Here is a 12,211-nt window from a genome sequence, read left to right as displayed (position 1 = left end):
ATAATAATTCATAAACTAGATTTTAATAAAAGCATTTAACCAATAGTTCTTATATTTTTCCAATAGATGTATTAAAATTAATTATTTTTTGTTTATAATATTATATTTATAAATAACTTATTTTATTTAATATAAATATACCGTTAGTTTCCAATATAAATAAATAAATATAATCTTATATCAAGAGATGTGCATATTCGTTAATGATTTTATAACAAGAGATTTATTAATCGGTATAGTTAAATAAGTATCAGACCTCGTCCAGATCGAACTGGTCATCTTCCAGGAACTCCTCTTCATCAATGATTTCCTCCGGCTCCGGTCTCTGGATCTTGGACTGCGACTTCAGAGCCGACGTAGTCTTCGATATCGGCGTCGATGTTACTTTGGACTTATCTGCAACGAAAATATACGTCGCAGAATCAAAGATAAGACGCCATAATTTAAGTACAACGCCATCTATGAGCGGTTCTAGGAAACGTCAAGTAGTACTCTTGAGTAAGGTCGATACAGGAATTCAGTGAGCCAACTTGAGGTTTGCTGAACGCTCTCGTGCAGGGGACTTGGGAACGGGACTCCGCGGCGAACGGTCGTCTTCCTGTATCGAACTTGCTGCGTTTCCAACCACTTCAATCGGCGTGGTTAATTGTTATTTTGTGATTATCGATTGGAAGCGAACGAATAAACAACATTTGTACGAAAGTGAACTTTTACTTTGCGCCTACAACATGTCTGATAACGGCTACGACAACGAACTGCACCACGTGATCAACACCACCCCGTTAAATATTTTATTATTTAATTTTAAAATAATATTTATATATAGAACAATAATTAAAAAAAAAGGTGGAGTAAGCTCCAAACCTTCCAATCAAAAGGAGAGAAGGCCCTTAGCCCAGCAGTGGGGATAATTAGTGTGTGTGTTTTTTATAACTTGCTCCCGCACCGAAGAACAAAATCTTCAGTGCAGAACCGTCTAGGTAAACCTTACCATTATTATTTAATGACCGTCTACATCGTTGAAGGAGTAACTGTGACAAATTTCTAGTCAATCGGGCGGATAGTTGAGGAAATTTCGTGATGAGCGGTATTTCCATTATATGTATATATAACAACAGCGCGAAGGTATCATTGTATTCAACACTTATGTATGCAATTTAATTGTTTGAAAATACTAAATGTATTTTTTGTCGGTTATTCTTTGTAGAATTCTACATCCTGAAACGGTGCATTTTTATATTCAATTGAATCTAGTAAAATGACCCAAAAGTGCTTTTAAGAATCCAATTGAGTAAAAGATATATTTAGTATAATATGTTTATTTATTTTTAGTGAAATTAAGTATTCTTGTAAAATAAATCAACTGCAATAACATATCATCATATTACCAATAGAACAATATTTTAAATAAGCCGAGATGGCCCAGTGGTTAGAACGCGTGAATCTTATCCGATGATCGTGGGTTCAAACCCGGGTAAGCACCACTGTATTTTCATGTGCTTAATTTGTGATTATAATTCATCTCGTGCTTAACGGTGAAGGAAAACATCGTGAGGGAACCTGCATGTGCCTAATTTCATTGAAATTCCGCCACATGTGTATTCTACCAACCCGCATTGGAACAGCGTGGTGGAATAAGCTCCACAACCTTCTCCTCAAAAGGGAGAGGAGGCCTTAGCCCAGCAGTGGGACATTAACAGGCTGTTACTGTACTGTTTAAATAAGTACTTGAAACACAATGAATGAGCGCCTTAGACACAATAAAAATAAATACATATTAAAAAAAAAAAACAGAGTCATATATAATATAATAAAAAATATAATAATTAAGCTTACAGGCTATCTGTTAAAAAAAATATTAAAAAAAAGTTTGTACTCCACGGCGGGGAATCGAACCCCGGTCTCCCGCGTGACAGGCGGGGATACTTACCACTATACTACCGAGGATTGTATTAGTAAGGTTCAAATTTGAGTCCACTATTCAAAACAATACAGAAACAGGTTTATATACTTGTTTATGAATCCGAATCGGAATTTAGAGACTAACTTCACAATCCTCGGTAGTATAGTGGTAAGTATCCCCGCCTGTCACGCGGGAGACCGGGGTTCGATTCCCCGCCGTGGAGTTCATACTTTTTCATATATATTTTTTTATTATTATATTTTTTTTATTATTACATTTTTTTATATATTTATATTTTTTTTTTATTTTATACATTATAATAATAACTTATTTTATAAGATTGTCAAATAGCTAATGTTACTGGTATTCATATTTTTCATAAATTGTTATAAAAAATATGCCATTTAACTTGATCATCTTTTTTTTAAATTAACAATTAAGGTACGTGGTAAGTATTCAGCCGAATAGCGATAAATATTTAAAACAGAAAAAAGTCTGTTAACTTTTTTTAATTTTATATATAGATGAAATAGAAAGTGCACTTATCTGGAGGGGAATCCAAACGTATCAAAACCACCCCTATGTCAACGCATACACTCACATACTATAATATATACTGTGCAGTTAACCAAGAGAACAATACTATTATTGTTTATCTAACTCACCACTAGACCGGTGCAGGCTGACCATTTTGTTGGTGACGGTCTTCACAGCGTTTATGTCGGGCCTGGCGGTACTCTTGGCAGCCACATTCCCCCGCCTCGGCACACCGAACATACGTTTCACTGTCAGACCCTCGTCGGACGACTGGAAGGGGAAAAAGATAGACGTTTATTAATTTAAATATATTCCTGGGGGGTCAATTAGGAAGATGAGCTTATTTTTTTTATTATCTCAAAAAATCATTTCATCTTATCTTAGCATAAAATAATATATTAATAATCGTTCTAATATGATTATAAACAAGTAAGTAAGAAGGATAAAATAAACACAATCAACGCGCGTATCGCAAAAGAGTCCCCCGCAATAACGAAACGGCGATGTGACGTCACAGTCGAAACTCGGACGGAGCAAGAATTATTCGAGAGCGCCCAAATTGATTTGCTTATTAAAAAAAAAAAAGTTTACATGATATAATCATAATTTTTTCACACATGTTATTATAATTGTGTAAAGATTATTTTAGTAAAAAAAATATATATATTTTTTTAATTTACCTCTTCCTAATTATGTGGAATTCTTAACCAATGAAACTCGTGGGGTTTTCTACACGAATCGTTTAACCTAAACTTACATAATCATAACGCCTCCAATCATAAGATCTATAGCATATACAAGCATATGCAGTGGAGTAAAGACGAATGAACACCTTTGCCATACCATTGATTGAGATTATGAATAATCAGAAATATTTATTATGGATGCCAAATAAAAAAATATATATCATTATGTGGAAGTTAAATAAATGGCGTGTGCCAAGTTACTCACGAGAATTGATGTTTAAAAAATAAATCTTATTATTGTAATGACGAAATTAAATAAGAAAAAGAGAAAAGAGATAGAAATTATCGAAAATCAATAACAGCTATCAAGCTTTTCTCTTTTTCTAAAAAGCCGAGATGGCCTAGTGGTTAGAACGCGTGAATCTTAACTGATCATCGTGGGTTCAAGCCCGGGCAAGCACCACTGAATTTTTATGTGCTTAATTTGTGTTTATAATTCATCTTGTGCTTGACGGTGAAGATAAACATCGTGAGGAAACCTGCATGTGTCAAATTTCACTGAAATTCTTCCACACGAGTATTCCACCAACCCGCATTGGAGCAGCGCGGTGGAATAAGCTCCAAATCTACTCCTCAAAAAAGGAGAGGAGGCCTTAGGCTTAGCCCAGCAGTGGGATATTCACAGACTGTTACTGATATATTATTCATAATCTGACGTCGTCTGATGCTTGAAATCTTACGCTGACGTCATCTGACACTCGAAATTTTACGCTTACTCGTCTGACACTCGAAGTCTCACTTAGGGATACCGTGTACCGAGCGCTAAGATGTTTAAAAATCAAAAACAAATGGTCAATAGTAAGAAAATATGTATCAGTAGGTTCCATACAATATCACTATCCCCTTCTTTGTCACTCATCTCCTCCGGTACAGCCTTAGTCGGATACTTTTTCATTATTGCATTCTTCGCTACTTTCAACCTTGCTACTTTAGCTCCCTGTAAAAAAAAAATTAGTGATTTATTAATCTAGATAAAGTAACAACCATTTTTTTTATTGTATAGGTAGGCGGACGAGCATATGAGCCATCTGGTGGTAAGTGGTCACCAACGCCCATAGACATCGGCACTGTCAGAAATGTTAACCATTGCTTACATCGCCGATGCGCCACCAACCTTGGGAACGAATATGTTATGTCCACTGTGCTTCATGTGACATCAAAAGCAATTTATTACAATTTTAGTATGTTATTACATACTAAAATTAAAATATTATAGAACGTGTTTGTTTGCTACTTATTTCAATGTATTTGTTAAGATTTGTTTATATGTGTGCCATTCTTGTGTATTTGTTGTTTAAGAGAGAATAGAGGCGACACTTTGACGTAATCTATTCAAAAAAAAAAAAAAAGAAAACAAAATCAGAAATCTTTATTCAATATAAATAATCCACCACCGGTTCGGAAATAAACGCCTCAGACCTGAGAAGAACCGGCGAAAGAAACTCAGCAGAAGCAGATTTTTTTTTTTGTATCTCATGCTTTACAATAAGTAACATACAAAAATAGAATTGTATTTTTTAATTTAAGATGGAAGCGATCATTTCATTCCCAAGGTGTGCAATCATCTAAAAAGTCATTGTTTGTGTAAAATCTTATGGCACACAAGTGTTCTTTAACAATTATTTTACATCAGATACAAGCAGGTATTCTCGCGATGGTAACCTTCACCGCCGAGCCCGAAACACAAAGTCTCCTTACAGGATTCAAATTAATACACCATATATCACCGGTTTGAAATATAGATTCTACTGAGCAGAACCGACGAGAACACATGATGGATACAAATATGGCAGAATCTCTTTCCACACATATAAACAGCAGAATCAATGATATTCCTTATGACCTTAAACACACATAATATATAAATATGAAACATTCCTTACTTCAAATATATATTCGTCGTCGTCATCACTGGATTGAGACTCCTGGGTTCGCTTCTGATCAACCTTCTTCATCTCCTTCTTACTGTCATCTTCACCGAGCATCCGCTGAAACGTTACAATTAAGATAATAATAATAATATCTTAGGACATTATTCACACACGGCCATCTGATCCCAAACTAAGCAGAGCTCGTACTGTGGAAACCAGACAACTGATATACTAAATATACTACTTTTATTTTGTAAATACATACTTATATAGATAATTACACCCAGACAAAGGACAAACAGACATGTTCATGCACACAAATATCTGTCCTGGGTGGGAATCGGAGCCACAACCTTCGGCGTGAAAGGCAGGTATCTACCAAACACGCCAACCGGCTCGTCAAAGATAATAAGTATTTATTTCGATGACTTAAATAATAATGAGAAAAAACAATTGATATTTATATATAGTTGCCAATGTAAAGATAAATAAATTGCTTCGACCTTAAATTGGCATAACATCATTTGTCGATATCTAAATATTCTGTGGTTTTATTATTATCTGTGGTAATGTAAAATTAAAGTCGATACAAGTAGTTAAGTGGCATAGTGTTGTATTATATAGCATATATAGCAGAGATATTGGCTAATCGTATGGGATATGTAAATATAAGGATTGTTTATTTTTACCTTTGCCATTTTGATATAAAAAAGTTATTTCATACTCAATTCGGTTTATAGAAAGAGATATATTTCTTGATTAAGGTGACTAATCAAAGAACTCAAAAAATTTCGCTAATTGACTTTATCGGGGAGGTACGTGTTGTCAGAAAACATAATAGTTCAATGCACTTTCATTTGCTTGTCTCACCCGTCTTTGTCTATTAATTATTTCTTTTTCATTTCTTACAGCAAGCTGGCTTATCAATCTTTGAGAATGCTATTAATAGGCCCTTTAGGGGTTTGCTTGTTCAATTGATTAATACTATAAAATAAAGCTATTATGATACCCATGGATCAAACTCTACTCTACTAGGACCATTTAACACTAAATGCACAAACTTAAAAATGAACAAATCTAAAAAAACTAACAGTATATTCGACATTCGATCCATCACTAATATAAGATACATAACTCCCAGTGATAACTCAATAACTCATTTCAAACTCACCAGTAACTCATCAGTATCGTGACCATCGTCGTCCGAATGTTTCATCGACTCGTCGAGTTCACTCTCCTCCTTCTTCGATTCAACGGCTTTAACATCTGTCTTCCTTATGAGAAACGCCCCCAACTCCCCAGGAAACTCCGTCTGAGGAAAATATGTAACAAATATTATTTTGATAGAACAACTAATATCCATGTCAGCAAACAGATACTTTGTTATAAAACCTGTATGTGTATCTTCTTCTACTTCCATAGAGTAGTTGTGGAATGATCCCCAATAATTCTCAAAAGAATAATAAACCTTAGCCCAGCAGTGGATCATTTAAGAGCTGTTATATTAGTGTTACCTGATTTGAGCTCCCCATATTATCAAGTTCCTTTTCCACATTTTCAGACTTTATGTCCATATCTTGCGACTTCTCATTCAGGTGACTTATTTCAGCCATGTCTGTTACACTGGCTAAGGTGTCTTCTTGGCTTGTGTTGGGTATGGAGTCTTGTTCGTTCTGAAATTATAATGATAGCTTGTATTAATATCTATTAAAGGCAAAAAGAGGGATGTTATAGAGTTTTACAGGTGTATCTGTGTGTCTGTCTGTAGTATTGTAGCTCCTAAAAGGATGAACAGATTCCATCCAGAGTATTATTCGAGTTGTTTTATTATAAAGAGGTAAGTTTTGTTTTTCTGGATTCAGATAAAATATACTAAGCAAAATGATATGGAATTTTGAATACAATACTTTACAGTTTCAGGGCAGACATGTCCATTGTATAAGCTATATTTATACCTATCACATTTGAATCAATTTACAAGATTATGTAATGTTAAGTTACTGAGAAGAATGGGCAAGAAACTAAGTAATAACTGTTTAATACAATACAAGTACAAAATTTTGCATTTTGGTGGTAAGTGGGTCATAAAATAACTAGTTTCAGCCATGCAACCAACATGTTAGGGAGGGGGAGTGATCTGTGTTAAGTACTATATATCCTCTATAAAATTCTGTACTTCTATAAAGTGTATGCAGAATTTCATGAAGGTCAGTTGAGTAATTAAGATGTGAAAGTGTCACAAGCATATACATTTTCGTATTTATAATATAAGTATTTATTACTTACAGCAGGATTATAATCGTCATCTGTGAGTATTCCTTCACTTAGCCATTCTTCATGACCCTCATCCAGTTCATCTTCATGTTCTTTCGGTATCGTCTATGGAAATTAAGCGGCATGAAAATTTTCAGCTCAATAGGTAGTTAGGAACTGTTACTGGTTGATTTGTGTAATTAAAAGCTTAATTATATTAAGATGGATGATGATATCCTTCTTGGTATTGCAAAAAAAAAACTTAAGAGATATAGGAAGATCTATGGATATAAGCTCTAATGACTGAATAAAAGATAGGCCATTATATGATCATATCCTTTACTTTTTTATATTACCTTAGTGTCCATAAAAAATTGACAAAAGCTTATAGCTATAAGTCCTAAGCCATCGTTAATACCATAAATAAATCGAGTGTAATAATATGTTGTTTAATTATTATTTTTTGTAATACGTAACATTGTAATTATTTTAGATCAAAATGATTTGTTTTGATTTCACTAACACTAATTGTCAGAAATATAATTAGAACTACTGTTTCAATGATAAAAAAGTCGTTTATAAATAATACTAACCTCTATTTTCGACATTTTCGCCGCTGGTTCTTCGTATTCTGACATAGTTTACTCTTTATTATTAAAAGTTGACCTCTTACTTAAGCTAGTAAAAGTGTTTATATTGTAAAGTATAATATAAGTATAGTGTTTATGATTTATTTTAATGTAATGAGAGCGAAGACATGAAAATAACTTGGTAAATATCGACGTTTTGTTTATTGTAATTTGAATGTTACCAGTATCTACTTGTCATTTCATTTACCCAAAATTAATATTTTTGATTAATATTACCGTAACTTGATATTAAACACTTTATATTTTGCTCTTCTATGTTTTTTACATAAAAATGTAAAATAAATTAACCTCTATAAATATAATTTAACTTCCCCTTATGGAATTCTATATATTATTGCAATTAAATTTAATGAATACCTACGTAAATAAATGCCGTGGAGTACCGGCTTAGAATAATACTCCCCCAATCTCATCCCGTGGGTGTCGTAAGAGGCGACTGAGGGACGGGGAAAAGGGGGGATGGGCAGCAGCGTCCCCCCCCCCATAAACATCTTACTCCCCTACTGCGCTCGCCAACACGCCTGCCCAGCGCGGCGAGTATGGGCAAACTCCTCCCTTAATGGCAGATGCGCCCAAAAAAAATGCCCCCAGTTACCGGCAAGTCCGCTAGGCCCGACCAAGGTAGCGGTCGCGGTATCGGCAGGGCAGGGGGTGCTAAGAATCACCGGTTCACGGCAGGCTACCGTATAAAACGACTGCACATGGCAACGTATAATGGACGCTCGATGAGGCTGGACCATCACCTCGCCGAATTAGAAGTAGAGTTAAGTCATATAAACTGGCATATACTGGGGTTATCTGAAGTCCGAAGACAGGGGGAGGACACGATAACTCTAGAGTCCGGTAACTTACTCTACTTCCGCGAAGGTGATAACCTCTCCCAGGGTGGTGTCGGTTTTCTAGTCAAAAAGGATCTCATTAGCAGCATTGTGGAAATCAGTAGTGTGTCGAACCGGGTAGCGTACCTTGTCCTAAAACTTTCCGACAGGTACTCCCTAAAGGTCGTACAGGTATATGCGCCAACTTCGACATACCCTGATGATGTGGTCGAAGCGATGTACGAGGACATCGCAAAGGCCCTCAACGACACCTCGAAGGCCCACTACAATGTTGTTATGGGAGACTTTAATGCTAAAGTGGGAGTACAAGATAGCGGTGAATCGAAAGTCGGACCTTACGGCTTGGGCTGCAGAAATCACAGGGGTCAAATGCTGGTAAACTTTCTCGAAGCGCAGGGGCTTTTTTTGATGAATTCCTTCTTTCAAAAGAAGCCTCAGAGGAGGTGGACCTGGCGAAGCCCCGATAACGTGACAAGGAACGAGATAGACTTTCATTTCGAATAAAAGGCACACATTTAGAGATGTTTCAGTGATCAACAGGTTTAATACCGGAAGTGATCACCGCTTGGTTCGAGGCACTCTAAATATCGACTTAAAAGCCGAAAGATCGAGAATGATGAGGTCTACTCTCCGACCTACCATGCTCCAGGCTGCTCAAGGCTCCGAAAAGTTCCAAATGGAACTTCAAAATCAATTCACCGCGTTGAACCATAAGCAGCAGCAGCAATAAAAACGCTGACGCGACGCGATCTCCGACGCTCCAATACCCGTGCCATCAAGGCTGCGATTGAGCAAAATCGGGGATCGAAAGTGTTCGCTCGCAAGTTTGGGAGGCCGCGTCTGACAAAACTTAAAACTGAAAATGGTGGGGTCGTTACCTCTAGGCCTGAGATTGTCGGAGAAGTAGAGAGGTTTTATGGGCAGTTGTTCTCTTCAAGATCGGATAAACCCGTGGGTATCAGTATTGATGACCAGCGCGCCCCTCTTATGCGGCATTACTCCGAGGAGCTCCCGGTCGTTGACCAATGCGAGATTAGGGCGGCTCTAGAACAGCTTAAAAACAACAATGCTCCGGGAGATGACGGAATCACAACAGAGTTGCTTAAGGCAGGCGGGACTCCGGTCCTGAAAGAGCAAGCAAGCCTCTTTAATTCCGTCATCCAACATGGCAAGACCCCGGAAACGTGGAGCGGGAGTGGGGTGGTACTGTTTTTCAAGAAAGGTGATAAAACCCTCTTGAAAAACTACAGACCAATCTCCCTCCTGAGTCACGTGTATAAGCTGTTCTCAAGAGTCGTCACGAACCGTCTCGCCAGACGACTTGACGAGTTCGAGCCCCCAGAGCAAGCCGGCTTTCGATCAGGCTATAGCACCGTGGACCACATCCATACTGTTCGGCAGATTGTGCAGAAGACCGAAGAGTACAATCAGCCGCTGTGTATGGCATTTGTGGACTACGAGAAAGCCTTCGACTCCATCGAAACCTGGGCAGTGCTCGACTCATTACAGAGATGTCATATCGATTGGAGATATATCGAGGTACTAAGATGTCTGTACAACGCCGCTACAATGACTGTCCACATCCAGGACTGTAAGACGAAGGCGATCCAACTGCGCAGAGGGGTGAGGCAGGGGGATGTAATGTCCCCGAAACTGTTCACCAACGCGTTGGAAGACGTTTTCAAGACGCTGGATTGGACTAGGTATGGAGTCAATGTAAACGGCGAGTACATCTCTCACCTTCGATTTGCCGACGATATCGTCATCATAGCAGAGTCGCTGGAACAACTCACCGAAATGCTGCGTAGCCTAGGCGAATCTTCCCGGTGTGTCGGTCTCGGTATGAACTTGGACAAGACCAAGGTCATGTTCAATAGGCATGTCGTGCCGGGGCCGATATACGTCGAGGGGAAACCTCTCGAAGTTGTTAGTGAATATACCTACCTAGAACAGATAATACAAGTCGGTAGGAACAACTTCGAGAAGGAAGCCGATCGAAGAATTCGCTTGGGATGGGCAGCATTTGGCAACCTTCGTCAAGTCCTCAAGTCGTCTATACCGCAATGTTTGAAGACGAAAGTCTTCAACCAATGCGTCTTACCTGCCATGACATACGGTGCCGAAACGTGGACACTAACTGCGGGACTAGTCCACAAACTCAAAGTCGCTCAGCGTGCTATGGAGCGAGCTATGCTCGGAGTATCTTTAAAGGATAAGATCATAAATGAGATTATCCGGAAAAGAACCGGAGTCACCGACATAGCTTGCAAAATTAGCAGGCTGAAGTGGCAGTGGGCTGGTCACGTATTCGTAGGACCGATGGCCGTTGGAGCAGACGAGTCCTAGAGTGGAGACCGCGAATCGGCAAGCGTATCGTAGGGCGCCCTCCAGCCAGGTGGAGGACGACGACGACCTTAAGAAGGTGGCGGGCACCAACTGGATGCGGAAGGCGGAGGACAGGGAGCTTTGGCGCACCTTGGGAGAGGCCTATGTTCAGCAGTGGACAACGATTGGCTGTTGATTGATTGACGTAAATAAATGTAACTTTTATAGCTATTTACATAATTGTCTTATCATAAATCCTGGCCAATAAGAAAAGATGGCAACCACTTAAACAAGTGTTCTTGAACATTTGCTACCCACAATATTTTTCAGTGATTTTATACCTCGAGTTTGTGTATGTAAAAAAATGCTATTAAAATCTATTTACTAACATAAAATATAACATTTTGTAGAAGTAATATGTTACTTTACTGAAACGACCAAGAAATAAAAATGAAACAATATTTTATTGATTTGCACCATTTACAAGTGCGCCTTGGAGGTAAAACGAATTCTTATCCGCTCTCCACCACCGCTCTCGACTCATTTGTTTGTGTGCATGGTACGTATAAGCTCTGTGTATTAGGCTATAGTTTGTACTGTGAAAAAATGTGAAGAGAAGAAAAAAACTACAAATTATAATATTACCTGCAACTCTACGAATCAAATATATGTTTTATTTTAAAATCTGTATTAAAAGTTCAGTGGTTTAAAAGCAGTCGTATGTCGATATCATAATGTAGGTTACTATCGTTAGGTGTCTATGAGTAACAAACCCCAAGTCACTTCCCCCCGAGTCTCGCTCCCGGATACTAAAGCTCACCCCAATAATATATGTTGGATATTCTTTGGAAATTATAACTAGTGATGAGTATTCGTCCTTGCTTAAAAACCTAAGAGCCGCTGATGATGGTCACCCTACTAAATTGTTTCTAAGCTTTTTGAATAAGATACGACATAAATACAGTACATTTAAATTAAATAACCAAATAGGTAGTTAATTAATCAATCGCAAAACAACACTTTAAATCAAATATTCTTAACATAAAATTATATTTCAAACGTAAACAAATATGAAATACGATTAAAT

The 12,211-nt window shown here is 37.6% G+C and overlaps 1 protein-coding gene and 2 non-coding genes across 5 annotated transcripts in view; 1 reads left to right on the top strand and 2 right to left on the bottom strand.

Annotated features, from left to right (window-relative positions):
- The window catches only part of LOC126779547 (serrate RNA effector molecule homolog), a 155,172-nt gene extending 147,085 nt beyond the window's left edge, over positions 1-8,087 (bottom strand). For all 3 annotated transcript variants that reach the window (XR_007670366.1, XR_007670365.1, XM_050503645.1), the window contains exons 1-8: positions 7,904-8,087; positions 7,344-7,436; positions 6,572-6,730; positions 6,229-6,369; positions 5,070-5,174; positions 4,016-4,123; positions 2,569-2,710; positions 257-396 (exon numbers count right to left, since the gene is read on the bottom strand). Coding sequence is in view for 1 of the 3 variants with exons in the window: in XM_050503645.1 (XP_050359602.1) it covers positions 257-396; positions 2,569-2,710; positions 4,016-4,123; positions 5,070-5,174; positions 6,229-6,369; positions 6,572-6,730; positions 7,344-7,436; positions 7,904-7,948 (933 nt within the window). In the remaining 2 variants the exon portion in view is untranslated. The remainder of the gene's footprint in view (positions 1-256; positions 397-2,568; positions 2,711-4,015; positions 4,124-5,069; positions 5,175-6,228; positions 6,370-6,571; positions 6,731-7,343; positions 7,437-7,903) is intronic.
- On the bottom strand, positions 1,876-1,947 carry Trnad-guc (transfer RNA aspartic acid (anticodon GUC)). Its single transcript has one exon. It is a non-coding gene; the product is annotated as a tRNA-Asp (tRNA).
- On the top strand, positions 2,055-2,126 carry Trnad-guc (transfer RNA aspartic acid (anticodon GUC)). Its single transcript has one exon. It is a non-coding gene; the product is annotated as a tRNA-Asp (tRNA).
- Positions 8,088-12,211: the final 4,124 nt, after the last annotated feature.

The sequence above is a fragment of the Nymphalis io genome, chromosome 29, assembly GCF_905147045.1.
Source record: "Nymphalis io chromosome 29, ilAglIoxx1.1, whole genome shotgun sequence".
Classification (NCBI taxonomy): domain Eukaryota; kingdom Metazoa; phylum Arthropoda; class Insecta; order Lepidoptera; family Nymphalidae; genus Nymphalis; species Nymphalis io.
This window is presented reverse-complemented; position numbering and strand designations above follow the sequence as displayed.